General features: G+C 57.4%; 2 protein-coding genes and 2 long non-coding RNA genes across 5 annotated transcripts in view; 2 read left to right on the top strand and 2 right to left on the bottom strand.

The window, feature by feature from the left end:
• The window catches only part of LSP1 (lymphocyte specific protein 1), a 60,602-nt gene extending 51,813 nt beyond the window's left edge, over positions 1 to 8,789 (top strand). For both annotated transcript variants that reach the window (XM_069108623.1, XM_069108624.1), the window contains exons 10-11: positions 1,472 to 1,582; positions 8,267 to 8,789. In XM_069108623.1, the coding sequence (XP_068964724.1) occupies positions 1,472 to 1,555 (84 nt within the window). In that variant the 3' untranslated portion in view covers positions 1,556 to 1,582; positions 8,267 to 8,789. The remainder of the gene's footprint in view (positions 1 to 1,471; positions 1,583 to 8,266) is intronic.
• Positions 5,725 to 8,240, bottom strand: PRR33 (proline rich 33). Its single transcript, XM_069108620.1, has one exon. It carries the CDS (start codon positions 7,617 to 7,619, stop codon positions 6,003 to 6,005), a length of 1,617 nt encoding a protein of 538 aa, XP_068964721.1. The 5' UTR covers positions 7,620 to 8,240; the 3' UTR covers positions 5,725 to 6,002.
• A 4,324-nt stretch (positions 8,790 to 13,113) lies between the features above and the next one.
• Positions 13,114 to 14,717, bottom strand: LOC138177432 (uncharacterized). Its single transcript, XR_011172499.1, has 2 exons — positions 14,609 to 14,717; positions 13,114 to 14,322 (listed from the first exon to the last, which is right to left on the bottom strand). It is a non-coding gene; the product is annotated as an uncharacterized lncRNA (long non-coding RNA).
• A 16-nt stretch (positions 14,718 to 14,733) lies between these two features.
• The window catches only part of LOC138177431 (uncharacterized), a 6,736-nt gene continuing 4,840 nt past the window's right edge, over positions 14,734 to 16,629 (top strand). The window contains exon 1 of the long non-coding RNA XR_011172498.1: positions 14,734 to 14,886. This is a non-coding gene — a long non-coding RNA (uncharacterized lncRNA). The remainder of the gene's footprint in view (positions 14,887 to 16,629) is intronic.

The raw sequence follows: 16,629 nt of genomic DNA, 5'->3' as shown, positions 1-16,629 counted from the left end.
TGTGTGTGTCAGTATAGTGTGTGAGCGTAAGTGTGTTTGTGAGTGTGCGTATATGTGTGAGTATAGTATGTGTGAATGTGTGTGATTATAGTGTGTGTGTATGTATGGGTCAGTATATGTGTGTTTGTGTGTATGTGTGAGTGTGTGAGTGTGTGTATATGTGTGTGAGTCTAGTGTGTGTCAGTATAGTGTGCATGTTTATGTCATTATAGTGTGTGTGCATTGTATCAGTATAGTGTGTATGTGTGAGTGTGTGTATATGTGTGTGTGTGAGTATGTGTGAGCATAGTATGTGTATATGAGTGTCTCGTACGTGTGTATATATGTATGTATGTCCTGGGGACAGGGGGTATCATGTGGAGGAGGGGGGGCAGGCTTGAGGCTGTTCTGCCCAGAGACAGGTCCCCTGAGAGCAGACCATGTTATGCAAGTCTCTGTGTGTGGGTGTGGGTGTATGTATGAGTAGAGTGTGTGTGTGTGAGTTGGTGTATGTGTGTCATGTCCCAAAAATCTGGAGCAGACCCAGTAGCTGCTGTTGGGATTTCTTCCCTCTCTGTTCAGAGGCTTGTGAATGGGAGTCTGAGGGGCTGGAGGTGAGAGGAACCCCAGTGGGTGGGGCTTGGCAAGGCCCGCCTGGGGAGAGAGGGTGAGGCCAGGGATGGAGGGTGGAGAAAGTCAGGCTGAACTAGGGAGGGGGAGGAGAGAGTAATGGGGCTGGGAGGGAGCGGGGGGACAGCCTGGGACTGAGGGAGCTGGGGGCAGGGACTGGCTAAAGGACCAAGTCAGAGGCCTTGGGGAGACTGGGAGAAGCTTGGGTTTGGAGAGACTCTTGAGCTGCCCTCGGAGTTTCTGTTCTCTCCTGCAAAGAGGTGGGAAAGGTTCACAGTCACAAAGTTAGGGCTTTCCATCCCAGGCCAAAGCCTTCCTGTCCAACCCTTGAGCTAAGGAGTGCCAGCAAGACAAAGGATGGATCAGAGGAGGGAGGCAGGGAGGCCAGTTAGGATACTATGACTGGAGTCTCCTCTGAAAGGGGGGAGAACCCTGAGGGAAGGGGGTAGATGGGAGAGAAAGAGGTCATGGAGGGAGAGTGAGCCAGTGGGCTCAGAGGCAGGGAGCGGGGGATGAGAAGCCGAAGATCCTGGGATTGATAGCCTGGGAAGAAGGGAGTCCAAATCCTGCCACAGAGTGGCCTGATTGTACACAGGGGAGGGTCAGGCAGAGAGCGGGAGGTGGGAGACAAGGGGAGCCTTCTTGCTGTTACCTTGGCTCAGTCACTGCCCTTGATTTCCCATCTGTAAAATGCTGGGCTGGATGAGGCTGTCTTGGGTTCAGCCTGTGGCTGTGGACCTCTGGGTTCTCATGGCTTGAACCAGGTTGGAAAAGGAGGTGAAGGGAAAGAAATAAGAAGCAGGGACAGAACAAGAGAGGGGTGCATGTGGGATTCCCCCTGACCTCAGCCCTCTCTTCACAGAGCACACCCTCTGGAAAGCGATATAAGTTTGTGGCCACCGGGCATGGCAAGTATGAGAAGGTGCTGATAGATGAATCTCCATAGCCCAGCCAGCAGCTGACTATTCCTCTGGTGAGTGCCTAGGGCAGGGCTGGAGGCCATGGCTCAGGGAGGCTGTGGCACCAGGAGAGAGAGACTAGTCAGTGGGGGCTCAGAAGCCAGCAGGGCCCTGCTAGGGGCCAGTTCACAGTCATTGATGAACCAGATGTCAGGGCATTCCTGGCTCCCTTGGCCAGCATCAGAAGATGATCCAATGGTCAGAGACCCCAGGGCAGGCAGGACCAGTGGAAGGTCACATGCTGCCTATGTACAGGCCTCCATGGCGAGATGAGAAGAGCCTGACAATTCCAGGATCACCTCAGAGAGGGGCAAAGTGCTCCCCCCCATGTCTGGGGGGAGCTCATTTTGGCTCGAGGGTCCCGAAAGGAGGTTCTGTTTGAGTCGGACCTTGAGTCGGATGGGTGGGCAGGTGGGAGTGCAGCCATTGAGAAGGGGGGAGCATGGCCATGTCAGGCACAGAAACATGGAGGGTAAAGGGCAGGGATGGTGAGCAAGCACAGGGAGGGCTCTTGGGGAGGGGAGACTCTCCCTTGGCTGGGGCAGGAGAGAGGATGGAGAAGACCAGAAAAGTGACAGCCCACAAAGGGCCTCGAATGCCAAGCCAAGGAGTGTGGACCTCACGTGGGTGATAGGGAATCACTGTGCTGGGCAGAGAGGGGCAGTAGAGAAAGGCAGACCTGTTGGCAATCTCAGCCATAGGTGCGCCAGGACAGGGTAGGATGGGGGGAAGAAGGCAGCATGGTGCCAGATTTCTGAAATGGGGAGATATGGGACACATTGTACCCTGAGTCGGCCCTGCCCAGGTCCCCAAGAGGGCATCGTCCCCCCAACTTGGGAGGCACCTTCCCCCAGGTCTCTTTCCCTCCTTTCTCAAACTCTGACTGTGATTCTGGGGCTCCCCTTGTCCAGTTCAGATCTCTGGCCCTAACCTTCAAACCACAGTGGGCTGGCCACACAGATGGAACCTTTGCCCGGCATCAAGCATGTCCAGCGTGCTAGTGCCTGGCAGGCAGAGGCAGGTGGGGATGACCTGGGAGGGGCAGAGTGCTGGGCCCCCCCCCCTGCACTCACATATGCTTACATGTACACGTGCACACATGCACACACACGCACTTAGCTGACACACTCGGCCCAGTGGAGGAAGAAGCTGACCCGATCAGCCATAAACATTTATTCCCAGCTCTGGCCCCCCCTCACCCAGCCCTCCTCCCCTCCCCCTCCCCAGCCCTGACTCTGCTGAGGCTCAATGGCTACTTCTACCCTTCTGGGTCAGGGCCTTTCCCAGCCTCCCTGGCTGAGCCCATCAATGCTCTCCTGTACTGTTTGGGCTCCTGGTCTGATACCAGAGCCAGGGGTCTGGGCTTCCTCTCTGCTCAGCCTTTCCCATGCTGTGTGACCCTCTCTGTGGCCCTATCTTTTCCTGCCATCTCTAGCTTCAGCTTTATGGGTGCCTAGGATCTTTTCTGGGTCTCCCATAATGTGCCTATGAGCCCTGGGGGGCCCGAGGGCTGCCCCCCAACCCTCCCACCACCCAAGAGGCAGCTGGGGGCATAGTGGGTAGGATGCAGTGCCTGGAGCCAGGAAGAGCTGAATTCAAATCCAACCTCAGACGTTTACTCTCTCAGTAACCCAGGACATGTCTCTGAACTGCTCTCAGCCTGTTTCTTCAACTCTAAAATGTCTCTACCCATGCCAGGGCTGTTGTGAGCATATGAAATCATATTGGCAAAGTGCTTGGCACAGAGTGGGCAGTACAGAAACACTGGCTACCTCCTTCCCATTGTGGGGAGGAGGAAGGCCTGTGGCTTGCCTGAGTCCCCTCTGCCCATGTTCTGGGCTCCCAGGGTCTGGGAGCTTGGCCTGGCTCCTCTTCTCATGTGGACGCCTTGGTTCCTTTCCAAGCACCGGTACCTCTCTATGGTTCTTCCCTCCCTGGCTCAGGGATTCTTGGGTGGGTCCACCTTGGGTCCTCAGAGGGCAGGCCTTCCCTTCCATCCCCTGGCATCCCTGGCACCTCAGAAGGGCTTGCCCTGTGAGTTCACTGGGGAGATGGCAGGAGAGGCCTGAACCTCTGGACCCTGTGTCTTCTTGCCAAGATCTGGTCTCCTGGGAATGGTTTGGCTGCCTCATTTCCTGGCGCCTGCCAGAGGGCCCCTCCTTCATCTCCCTTCTGTCACCTTAAGGGCCCTGGGGGAGGGGAGCTTTGCAGAGACTGGGAAATAGAGTCAGCCAAGCTTGGGTGTCCAGTGTCCGCTTTGGCCTAGCTGTCTTCTCTCTTCTTCTACTGCCAGGCCCTTCCTGGAGTGGCTGAAGGGGTGGATGGGAGTCATGGGGCAGCTCCCTCCTGCTGACCCCCACCTTGCACAGCCTGTGGACTCCCCCCGTGCCATAGGCCTGTCAGTTCCTTGTATGCTACATGCCATAATGAGCTTTGGCCTGACCCCTTCTGTCCTACCAAGCTGCTGGGGATCCAGGTGGACCCCTGCAACTGCTCAGGGCTCCTCTGTTGTTTGCTGGGAGTCAGAGAGACCTTAGCCTCACCTTGGCCTGTCATTTAGCTTTCTTTATGAGGCCCTTCCTTTCCCTTTCTGGGCCTCAGTTTCCTTCTCTGTAGATCAGGGTTAGGGTTCACCTTTGCTGCTCTGCCTCCTCCCCAGACTGTGGGGAGGCATCAGCTGCTGCCTCCTCCTCTGCCCAAGAAAGTGCCAAGATTCCCTCCCCCCCACCGCCATCCACCAAGTTTCCCTGGGGGGCCAGGCCTGTACTCAGCAGGACTGTTCTGGAGGGGCTGATGGTGCTGCCAGCTAGGAAGGGGGCTCAAGGAGGCTCAGACTGGCCCTCTGCCTGCAGTCTCTTGGGACCTTTCAGGGCCCATCTTGGGGCTAAGGGCTGGAGTTGGGGTTCTGGCCTCCTGCCTCCATGCCAGCCTTCGCCCCACCCATGTCAGCACTGTGAAGGACTCAGAGGTCTTCCTGCCACAGTGCTGGTGTGGCCCTCACATCTCTTTGAGTCAATCATTTCAGGGTCTTTTGCTGGGGCAGATGCCTCCGACAGCCCCACCCACACCCTCCTGGCCAGCCTGGCCAGTCTCCTCTCTGCTCACTTCCGCCCACCCACCGTGAACCTCTTCTCATTCTATGCTCACCTCCACTCCCTTCCTCCACCTTCCCTGCTGCCTCCAGCCCACATTATTCCCTCTCCCCTTCACCGGGCATGCTCTAGCCCTGCTGCAGACCCAGCCCTGGCTTGTCCTGCTTTCCCTCCCCCCAGCTCTGCCCATGGCCTTGCCCCCAAGTGATGCTCTCAATTCCTGACTGTGACAGGTCACTTGACCCCTTCTGTCTGGGCCCCTCTGAGCCAGCTCCTTCCTCGTCCTCCAGTCTGGCAGAAATTCCAAGGACTCCCCCTTCTCATGACTCAGGTCCTGTGAGGCAGGTGCCACTGCTTGGGCTACCCTCAGCAGTTCCCATGGGGGGGCACCCCCACGGCTGGTACAAGGCCTCAGATGGCGCCTCCCCTCCTGGCTGCCCGTCTCCCAGCTCGTTCTCACTTTGCTTTTACCCTCTAGTTTCCTTCCCCCCAGAGACCGCAGCACAGGCTGAGCTCTGTGGGGGGTGGGTCAGTGAGGGAGCTCAGGACCTCCCAACTGGCCGACCCTGGGGACCTGCTTGAGCTGCCGCCACATCATGCTGTCTCCCTTGGCTTCTCTTGATGCTCTGGGAATCTGGTGTGGCAGCGTCAGTCCTCAGCTGGTCTTGGAGATTCCATCCTCACTGCTGCAAGGCGGTAGTGGGGAGAAGCTGGACTGGCAAGGTGCAAGGGAGTGGCCTGGGCCCCTAGGTGCTGGCAGAGATGGCCTGCTGGGAGGTGGGAGGCCCCCAAGATGCTGCTGTCAGCAGCCTGAAGATGGGGGGGCCCTGATCCTTTCAGACTCAGTCCTGAGGGTTCCGGTGGCAGGGAGGACAAGGGGAGGGCGAGGCAGACCTTGACAGAACTTCTAGGGGAGTAGCCAGGAGAGAGGACCCAGGCTTGATGGGGCTGACTGAGGATCCTGGGGGGCCCCATGGATGCCTGCTGCTTCCAGGCTTCAGTCCCTTGAGTGGAAAGGAAGCCCTGACACCATCTAGTCCAGTTCCTCCAGATTATTTTGTCAGGGTGGAGTGAGGATGTCCCCAGAGTGGGAAGAACTCACCCCAAGTTCCTGAGTTAGTGGAAAGAGGAGCCTCTGACTGGCTCTGGGAGCCTGGCACAGTGCCATCCCTGGGAAACATGTCCTGGCTGGCTGGCCTCCCCAGGGATGGTGGCAGTGAGGGGAAATGGATGTTTCTGTGCCCGCAAGCCAAGGCACCTGGGAGGGAACGGCGGGGACAGCCCCTTGGGAGAGGATGCCCGGCCCTGTGCCCCCCGGGGTCTGGCCCAGGAGGGTCCCAGCTTACTTGAGCTGCCAGCAGGCTGCGGTCCGATTAAAGTTCTTAGGCGCCAGGCTGGGCCTCAGGTTCACCCCCAGGACAGTGTTGACCTTGGCAGGGGGCTGGGCAGCCATCTCCCGGAGTTTCCTGGCATCAAACCGGGGGCGGTAGAGGAAGGGCAAGAAGCTGCCATGCCCCAGGAGCTGTCCCAGAGGTGCCTTGGCTCCTTCCTTGGTGTTCTCTGACTGATTGCCACCCTTGGCCACAGACATGCGATAGAGAACTGCATCCCACATCTTGGTGGCACGAGAGACCAGGGGCCGTGGGGCCACAGTGCTAGTGACGGGCTCACAGGGTGCCTTGCTGGCCTGCTCTAGCTGCGCTTTGGCACCCTCAGGCTCTGGGAAGGGTGGTGCTTCAGGGGCCACAATCAGCTGCTTCCTAAGTAGGCTCCAGCCACCGAGGTGGGGTCTCGGCATGGGGGTGGGGGCTGCTTTAGGCACTTCCCCACCTAGGGCAGGGCTCAGCATGGAGGAGAGCTGAGTCTCCTTTGGGGGCTCTGGGGAGGAGGTGCTGGAAGGCCCTGGAGGTTGCTGCTTGGGCTCAGAAGCAGCAGCAACCTTGAGGTATGCAGTGCTGGGCTTGGGGGGCACAGGGCAGGGCTCAGCTCTTGCTGAGGGGCTTCTGGGAAGGGGACTGTTCTGGGATGGTCCTGGAGACCTGTAAGTAGGGGCAATGGGGACCACAATCTTAGTGATTGCTTGTTTGGGAGCTGTAGCCTCCGCACTGGGCGGGAGACTGGCGGCTGACGATGGCTCTGGGCAGGGGCTCAGAGGCTGGATATGATCCACTGGGATCTGGGCTATGGCTGAGGGCTGAGGAGTGACCTCGAGCTTGGGGGTGGCCACCCCCTGCCCCTGGGGCCCAAGTCGTTCCTGGGCTTCAGTACTGGCTGAGTCTTGCTCTCCATCCCTCCAGCTGCCTGTAGTAGGGGTGACCACTGGGGCCACAGACTGAGGAGAAAGCACAGGCCCCACGTGAATGTGCACCTGGCTGATGTGGGTCACCTCCCTTGGGGCTGCGATAGCAGCAAAGCTGTCTGGGCCTGGGACTCCAAACTGGGGAGTGGTCATTTTGAAATGCTCAGCCAGGCTCCTCTGCTGGGTCAAACTGAAGGAGAAAGATTTCTTCTGCAAGGGGGAGGGCACGTGCTGGATGACGGGCCTGTAGGGTGAACGGGCCGCTGGGACCAGGATCCGAGGTGGGGTGGGGAGAGCCAGGGGGCTGGGGGGGACTGGGGGTGCCGTGGCTCCGGGGGTCTTTGGACAGGGCTGGGGCACAACGTCCTGGTCATGGCTGGCCTCGCTCACTGGGGACAGACAGGCCCTGAAGGAGCTGGCCTGGAGAGTGGTCACATTTGCCTTCTTCTTAGCTGCCCTCTTGAGGAGTTTCTGAAGCCGCAGGTTGTCCTTGGCTGGCTTGGGCAGGAGGGGTGGGGGCAGAGCTGGAGGATAGGGGCTTCCTGCTTCTTGGGGCATCAGGAGAGCGGTGAGCATTTCTGCCCCCTGTGAGGGAGAAGCCCGGTAAGGTCCCTGGGGGTGCTGGGCCTCTGAGCTCCTCCCCCACTGGGTCCCATACATCCCACGGCCGGAGTGGGGAGCGGGGTGAAGCTTGTGAGGATGGCCAATATGGTGGGCCAGTTGTCAGAAATGGGAGAGCTGGGGTAGGCCAGAGGCTGAGCAATTTGTTTTCAACATGGCCACTGGCCAGACAGCTGGAGATGTCCCCTAGTGAGAGAGAGGCTGAGGAGGCCTCTGGGCAGGCCTGCTGCAGGGGCCCTGGAGCCAGGGCAAGCATCCCAGGAGGCCAGGAGGGCCTCTGCTCAAGCCTGGGGAAACAGAGTTGGGAAGAGCCCCGCGGGGCAGTGAGAGGAGGGACTCAGGGAGGCCAAAGGAGGCTCGGCAGAACGGGGGGTGGCCGAGTTCAGCCACGTTCACTTAAGGGATCCCATGGCTGCCATCCTGGCTCTTTCCAGAGTGGGCAGCAGTTTGTGTGGAGGAACAGAGAGGATGGACGGTGGGAGGCTGCAGGCATGCAGTAGTAGGACAAGGGACAGGGATGTGGGGACCTGATGGTGTGAAGGGACTGGATACTGACAGGACTCCCAGGCTTAAGAGCCAGGTGGAATGTGCCCCTGCCCCTCTGACCAGAGCATGGCTGCCTTGTCAGGGCTCCCAGGTCCAAGAGAGTCATGGGGACTCCTCCCCTCCACTCTTCTGTCTTTCAGCTGAACCTTGGACCCCAGATGCCTTCACCCTGGACGCTCCATGATGCTTCTGCTCTGAAGGGGAGCTCCCCTGCCCCCGGCCGGGGCCCCTCCCCAGCTCTTCGCAGAGGATCTGTTCCCCACCAGATTTTTTAAATTCATTTTTTACTTGACTGTGGTGTCTTTCTGTCCCTCACACTCTCCTGCTCTGCCCTCTGGCTCCTCTGATTCTGTCTTGTAGATGGGAATTGAGCTGGGTGGCAGAGAGACAGGACTGCTTTCTCACCCCTTGGTGTGTGTGTGTGGGGGGCCCTCATCCCACTGAAAGGCCAAGATTTGGTCCCCTCCCCTTCTCCCCCCCCCCCCCTCCCTGTGCTCTGTGGCTGCTCTGGGCAACCCAGGCAAGGCCCTAGGGCTGGGGATATTAAAGGCTCCCATCCCCTTACCGAGCCCTTCCCTGCTTCCTGCTTCCCCTCTCTGTCCTGCATCCTGGATCTTGGGGTATTTTTTAAGTGCTTAATAAAGGACCAGAGTTGGTTATTAACTGGGTTGGCCCTGGACAAGTACTGGATCCCACTTATGGCCCCCAATCTCTTCAGGGGCCTGCCCTTTGCTCTTCTAGCTCATCATCTCGGGCAGGGGAATGATTTCCTGATGCCACCCTTAGCCAACTTTAGATTCTGGGTAGGGATGGGTATTGTATAGGGATTATGAAAAGGTTAACAAATTAATCTTAGCCCCAGGAGACTGAGAAGCCAGTGTGTTCCCCCAAACTGGCATATGCCCCTAGACACCATGGCATCCCCAATACCATTGCACGTGCCCCCAAGCCTAGGGGGACGAACAGGTGGGTCTGGGCTTATTGCTTGCCTACCATGGCCCCCAGCTAGTTGACACAACAGCCCACATTGGTCACTGTCCAGGAGAGGGGGAAGGGCCGTGGACCCTGAGGTATGGGCCGATTTACAGGAGGGTGACTTGGCAGACCCTAGAAGGGACTCAGACTGGTCTCTCCCAGGGCTTCAGCTTTGTCCTGTTAGATGAGAGTAAATTGGACCTGCCAGGTCTTCCCCCCTCACCCCCCAGGCCTACATCTATCCTCAGCCCTGTGACAGGCCTTCTTGGGAAGGGGAGAAAGGGTTACCTGGCTGTCCTGGATGTGAGGAGGTGGACAGTGCTGGGGAGGCCTGACTTCAGTCCGGCTTCAGCTTCCCTGCCTATCAAGTGATGATAATAGTTGGTGGGATCATGAGGAGCCAGTGGGATATTTGGAAAGTGTCTTTGTAATCCCAAGGGAACATACAAGCTCCGGCTGTTCTAACCCCCAGTATTGTTACTGCTGTTAGATGGGGGGGCCAAGGATTGAAACCAGCAGGACCCAAGAGGAGGGGAAAGGCCCAGAGGCCGTCAGGAGGAGCTAACTAAAGGCAACCAGTGCCTTGGCTATGGAAAGGCTGCTGCCCCTCCTCCCTCCTCTGGGCATCTCAGGTCAGGGCTGGGCTGGCAGTGTCCCAGGGCAAGGGAGGAGGCAGAGGATCCTGGTAGGGCCAGGCCTCCAGCTGAATCAGACTCAGAACTTAGTCCTCTTCCCCCTGCCCCCAGGTCAGCTCTACTTGTAAAGGCCTCTGGGGCTGGGCTGGGAGGGGTGGTAAGGGATGGAGGGACAAGGGACCCCACCCCTCTGCAAGCAAGAGGTTAGCATCTGGAAGGAACACGTACCCAGAGAGCCCCATGCCAAGCCTGGCTCCCAACCAGGCAGCTTTAGCCTGAACAAGGGGGTCTTCCAGGAAGCCACCTCCCTGCCCCTCCCCCCATCTTCCCTCTGCCTCTGGCCTCCTTTGGGAAGCCTGGTCAGGCACTCCGGCCAAGACTGCTCTCCCTTGATCCCACCACCTCAGGAACCAGGCTAATTGTCTTCAGCTGAGTATGTCTCCTTGCCCTCCCCACCTGCTCCTCAAGGAAGGACCCGTCCCTTCTACCTCTAGGCACCCAGTGGGCATCAGCAGAGAAGGAACATGGCCCTCTGAGTCCCAACTGGCCACCTCAGAGCCAGCCCACGTCCCCAAGAGTGCACAGCCTTGGTTACCTGACTGTGCGGGTGTGATCTGGGACCACGGTTCAGTCCCTCCCGGCTCTGTCCTTCCCTGTTCACTGTCCCCGAGTGCCCACGTCTGCGATTGTCAATGCCCAAAATAAAACTTCCCTCCATCCCTTCTGACCTCAGTGCTAGCTGGCTTCAGCTCAGTGCTTTCCCAGGACCCTGGGCTAGGTTTCAGGGGCACACCTGCCACGGGGACCAGCCTGAGTGGAAGGCTAGCCTCCTCTGCTGGCCAGCAGGGGCCACTGCTGATGCCCAGTTCTCCAGAACCCACACAGGCCCTTCTCTATGCTAAAGAACAGGTCTTGCTTGGGCAGGGAACCCCAGAGGGCTTGGCAACAAGGCTAGGGTAGGCATGGCCTTTGTGGGACTTGGACCAAGCACACTTGGCATTATTCTAAGGCATCACTTCTGTTCAGCCCAGAGGATCTGCAGGCTACCAACTTCTTCCTAAAATGGGGCCTCCAGATGTGGAAGCCCTTGCCCAGTGGGAAGGGCTGGGTACCCTCACCTCACCTCATGGGCATGGGGAACCTTAACCTTGACACATTGGAGAAAATAACAGGTTCTCGTTATTCAGCAAATATCTGGACGTAATATTCCCCTGCCTTCACCAAGGGCCGAGGTGGCCATGGTCATTTGAAGGGTCTGGAGGCAGGAACATGTGGGAAGGCTGCACAGCCACAGAGGGCTGGTCAGGACGAGAGGCTCAGCCCTGGTTGCTGTGTCAGCATCCAGCCCATTGCCAGGGGAGACAGTGAGCCCCTTGGGCCTCGGAGCCCCTGGACTCCTACTTTTTTTTGGTTAAGTGACTCACTCAAGGTCACAGGACCAGGTGTTTCTGGGTGGGTGCTAAGTGTCTGAGCCCGGATTCGATCCCAGGTCATCCCGACACTGGGGCCGGTGCTGTTACTGAGCCACCTGGCTGCCCCTAAGCAATTGGGGTTAAGTGACTTGCTCAAGGTCACAGGACCAGGTGTTTCTGGGTGGGTGCTGAGTATCTGAGCCCGGATTTGATCCCAGGTCATCCCGACTCTGGGGCCGGTGCTCTTACTCGCTGAGCCACCTGGCCGCCCTGGACTCCTACTTTGTGCTGCTTCCTCTGCCTGATTGTCTGTCCTGCCAAGGCCCTTCCTCCAGGGGCTTCCCTCACTCTCCCAGCTTGGTTCCAACTGAGTCTTGGGCCAAGGTATCCAGAAGATTATCAAGCAGTTCCTAAAGCCAGAGCTAGGGCAGCTGGGTGGTGCAGTGAGGAGAGTGCTGGCCCTGGAGTCAGGAGGACCCAAGTTCCAATCTGGCCTCAGACAACAGCTGTGTGACCCTAGGCAAGTCACTTCACCCTGTTTGCCTCAATGTCCTCAACCGTAAAATGATGTGGAGTAGAAAGTGGCAAACCTCTCCAGTATCTGCCAGAAAACCCCAAATGGGGTCAATAGAGTCTGACATGACTGAAGTGACAAGCCAGAGCTGTCCTGAGCCTCAGCCTCTGGGGCAGGGTGAGACAATGGCCATTTGGTGCCACAGCTCTGCACCCCCTGCCCTTGCTGGGCTTAGCCTTGGGGTACACTGAGGGGGGGAGAGTGACCAGCTCCAAGTGGCCTTTCTCCCGGCCTGCCTCCTCATGCACCCCTCCCCCGCCGACTCCTCCTCACGGGCCTCAGCCCAGCCTCCGCCTCCTCACGCACCACAGATGCCTGCTTATGGAGGCGACGATCGAATCCAAATATCCAGCCCCGATCTTCCAGTTCCACCAAATAAATATTGAGTGCCCAGAACGTGCCGGAGGTTCCGTGGGTCCGATGTTCACCAAAAGCCCGCTGCCTCCCATCCCTCTGCTGGACGTCCAGGAGGCATCCAAAATGAAGTTCCTGATTTCCTCCCCAACGTCCCCCTCCAGACAGCCCCACTTCTATCGTCCCCCGCTCTCCTTCTGCCCTGATCCCCTCTACCCCAATCAGACTCATTTTAGCATTCGACCCCCACAGCATCTCACACCGCCCCCCTCCCCTTCCACCCTAGCTCATCATCGCCTCTCCTGGACTGCTGTAAACAGTCTCCCACTGGCCTCCCTTCTGGCTTCTTCCCTCTCTGCTCCCCTGCCTCCGATCCCCCCCCATCCCTCCCCCTCCGATCCCCCCCATCCCTTCCCCTCTGCTTCAGGTACCTGGTCCTCTTGCCCTCCCTCCTCGCACCCACATCTCAGAGTCCTCGGCCTTTGCTGGACTTGACTCAGGGGCCCCTCCCTTTGTAGAGCCCCCCTAGATCCCCCAGTTGTTAGTGAGCTCCTTTCCTCAGCTACCTTGTGGGGGAGGGCATGGAGACCCTCCCTGGCCTCAGTCTCCACATCTGTAGAATGAGGGGGTGGGACTAGCTGGCCCCTGCCTGGAATGCTGTCCCTCCTCACTCCTGCTCTGCTCAAACAGAGATACCCATGGGGTAGCGCTCCGCCTTATGAGATTGCCTTGTATCCACGATGTATGTACATACATATATACAGAGAGAGGAGGAGGGAGAGACAGAGAGACAGAGACAGAAACAGAGAGGAAGCAGGAGAGATGGAAAGAAGGGACATAGGGAGAGAAAAAGGGAAAAAGAGAGGGAAGGGAGAGAGAGGAGGAAGGAAGAGAAAAAGGGAGAGACAGAGACAGAGAGACCACTCATCTCCGTCTGTAGTTGGCCTGTTCTCTCCCCCATCAGACTAGGAGTTTCTCGAAGGCAGGGATGAGTTTTTGTCTTTTTTTATACCCTCAGCACAATGCCTGGCACATAGTAGGGGCTTAATAAATGCTTTTTATTGATTAATTGATGACACCATTTATAGAATTCTGTTCATCAACCTAGTATTTATGTCCACTGAGATATGAAGTAGAGACGGTGCCTGTTTGCCAAAGGGGACTGCATCTATCTTGGAGGATGTGCAGTTCAGGGTTCAAATGAAAGCACTTTGATTCTGGGTCCTCCAGACACTCCCATTTGTGAATGTTGATGTCCTAGAGCATTACCAGGACTCTTTAGTGTCGATGACAGAGGCCACAGCTGCTTATGGGGCACACCCATCCACACAGGGAAAACCAAGTGATGAAGGCCTCCAGTTCAGCCTATGACACGCATTTGTTCATCAGTCCGTCAGTTCATTGATCTATGGGTCACCAGTGGGATATGGTGGCTGACAGCCTCTGGAGGACCACCACCAAGCCAAATGAGGCCCAGAAGTAAGTGAGAGGCCTCAGGAGGGCCTGGGGGCCGTCTGTCCTCAGGTATTAAAGTGAGTGAAGGAGGGGTTGTCCCCAGTGTTCAGAGCTGGAAAGAAGCAGGAGGCACAGAGAGGCAGTCTTGGCCCTGACACGAGGAAGAGCTTCCAGACAGTTTGGGTCATCCCAGAACTGGACGAGAGGTGTGGGGGGTGAGGAAGATGTGGCAGCTGGTGTCCCCGTCCTCTCTTAGCTGCTGGGATTCCATGAAGATTGAAAACTGGGAGAGACCTTGGACAGCATGAATGTCAGCCTCATCTTACAGATGAGGAAACTGAGTCCTGGAGCTGAGTTGTGGAATTCTCCTTCCTGCCTGTAGCATTTCTTTACGTGTCTCCTCCACGTACTTCCCCTCCCTCTCCCAGCCCCCTCAGCTCAGTCTGAGTCAGCTAATCATAGGGTCATAGGTGGTCAGAGTCCTTAGAGCCAGATGAAATCATAGAAATTGTTGAGCCCTAACCCCCAAACTGAAGTCCCGAGAGTTTGTGACCTGCTTATGGTCACACAGCATGGGATCGATTTTCTCTTCACTTTAATGGGGAGGTTCAAACTGGTGGTATGGGTGCTCAGAAAGGCTGTGACTTGTCCAGGGTCTCACAGCATCATATTTACTGGATTTCCTCCCCAGTGTACTGGGAAGGCAGATGTAGTCATCAGAGGAATAGCCTGGAGTCCAGATTTAGGACAGATCCCATTTGAACTTGGTCCCAAAGGGGCTGAGAGCACTTCTTCAGAGTGGACACCATAGCAGGGGACAGAGGGGAGGAAAGCAGGTGATATAGGATGTTGCTTCTGGCTCTATTGCTGCCACCCACCTCTGTGCTGAAAGCTTGGGGCAGGTGGCAAGAAGGACAGGGTGGGGACTCCATGACATGTGAGAGTGACTGAAGGGGAGAACAGGACACCCCAACAGGGTCCCTGGGGACACACTGTCCTATCAGCCCCCTCCTCTACCTCAGCCTGTCCCATGAGATTCTGCTGGCCTGATGGGGGGGGGTAAATTTAGAAACATACCCTTTCCTGGCTGGGGGTGGGGACAAAGACAGGGGTCATCTCTTCTCCAAACATGTCCTTTCCTTCTCAGCCTCTGGAGACAGCTGCATCTATACTTGGTATGGCCCCCAAGACTGGGAGGGCCCTTGCCTTCCTTGCCTTTCTCCTTGGCTACCCAATAGGCTTTGGGGCAAGATCAGATGTCACTATAACTAGGGGCAGGAGGGCTCAGAGTGGTGACAGTGCCAGCAGGTGGCCTTACTCCTTCGGGCTCCCCTTCTCTGCAGGCTTACCTCCAGGTCAGTGGGATGATGGGGTGTTGAGTGGGGACTCTCAGGCTGATGAACTGGAGCCTTAGAAAAGACCCTGCCTGAGCTCAGTCCTGCATGTGGCTCCCTTGAGGTGGACCCAGGGGGTCAGGCAGTCAGGGCTGCCTGGCTGTGGTCCCTGAACCCAAGACAGGGGGTGGGAGATGGGGCTCTGGAGCAGAGAGGGAGGGGATCTGGAGCTTCTAGGGGAGAAGGGCGGTCTCCTAGGGAGGCCAAGGGGTCAGCCTCCCAGGGCCTTCCTTCTCCTAACATTCTCTGATGCTCCCATTCTGTGCTCCTGAGATATCCCTGCTCTCTGTGGACCTGCTGGCTCCATGACCTCAAGGAGAAGGGAAGGGGAGCAGGAGGAGAAGAGTGGGGTTGGGGCACAACACTGAGGCTGCCATGGCTTAGCTCATGTCCTTTCCCCATCCTAGATTCCCCTTCCTTTCAGAAAGGGGGAGAATCACAGGGGAGAGCTGAGAGCTGCTGGGTCTGTGTGAGGTTGGACAGAAGGTTGGGCCCAGGGGCAGGGTGAGGGACACTTGCTGTATAGACCTGGAATGAAAGTCAAAGGTCCAGCCAGGCCCATTTCAGAAGGAATGGGTCCAAATGCATTTCACTTGTCTGGTCCTCTGCTTGGCCCTAGGTCCTCCCCCACCCCTCACTCAAACCTGAGAAGGAAACTCTAAAGACACTGGGAGCTTGTTCTGAGGGTGGGGATGGCTGATGGGCAGGGGCAGCTGGCAGAGCTGTATTTCTAGACATGGCCCCACCCACCTTAGCCAAGGGAAGGCAGTGGTTGGGGCTAATCCCGAGTCTCCAGCCTTCTGCATCCAAACCGTCCCCAAACTCAGCTGACCTCTTCAGAGCCCGGCATGGAGCACTGAGGCAGAAGCCAGGGGCAGTCCAAGCCAGCTCCTCCTGCTCATCTTCTGGCGCCAGCCCCAAGATTACTGCTGCTCTGTGCCAAGTCCCGTAAGGGCACTGAGGACCCCAACAAACCCCTCCATGACAGCACATCTGTTCTTAGGGCTCCCTCTATGCCAGGAGACAAGGCAAGGGCTTTAGATGGGGAAATGGTGGCCTGAAGCATTGAAAGCCTTGACAAGGGTCACAGAGTTAGCAGCAGAGAGAGGGTGAGGACCCAGACCTTCTACCTCCCTCTGGGACCAGAGTCCCCTCCTCAGGACCTTCCTGGAGGGGAGGGCCCTGGCTCTTCTCCCTCCCCTCCCTCCCCTCTCTTCACCTTAGGCACCATGTAAGGAAGGCAGCATCTGTCTCAGCAGATGGGGGTTGTTTCCATTACTAGACTCTCATCTCTCTCCCTGGGAGGCAGCTGGTGGCATTCCCAGCTGTTAAGATATCTGGGGCACAGAGAGTGCCCATTTCTCTGCTGCCCCTCCCCCTCAGGACATGTGACTTATGGGAGGGGGGCATATAGGCAAAGAAGTCAACGGCAATAGACCAGAATGGAAGGCAGTGCCTCAGATGGGAAGCAGCCCAGAGAATGGGGTTCTAAACTCCGCTCTACCCCTCACCTTTTAATTATGGGACCCCTGGACCTCAAGCTTCCCTGTATCTGTGGAATAAGATGATTTTAGGACCAGGGACAGAGACTGATGAGTGAGTCAGGCTGAGGAGACAGAGCCAGAGAGAGAAAAAGAGAGACAGAGAGAGGAAGAGGGAGACAGAGACAGAGTGATAGACAGTGACAGAGAGACAGAAACAGAG

This window comes from Petaurus breviceps, unplaced genomic scaffold (assembly GCF_028583685.1).
Source record: "Petaurus breviceps papuanus isolate PSGF00001 unplaced genomic scaffold, PetGlider_PUasm1.0 90410, whole genome shotgun sequence".
In the NCBI taxonomy this organism is placed as follows: Eukaryota; Metazoa; Chordata; class Mammalia; order Diprotodontia; family Petauridae; genus Petaurus; species Petaurus breviceps.
This window is presented reverse-complemented; position numbering and strand designations above follow the sequence as displayed.

What these genes read in the sequence shown, in the direction of transcription:
- PRR33 (XM_069108620.1), bottom strand. Translation starts at nt 7,619, where the DNA reads ATGTATGGGACCCAGTGGGGGAGGAGCTCAGAGGCCCAGCACCCCCAG.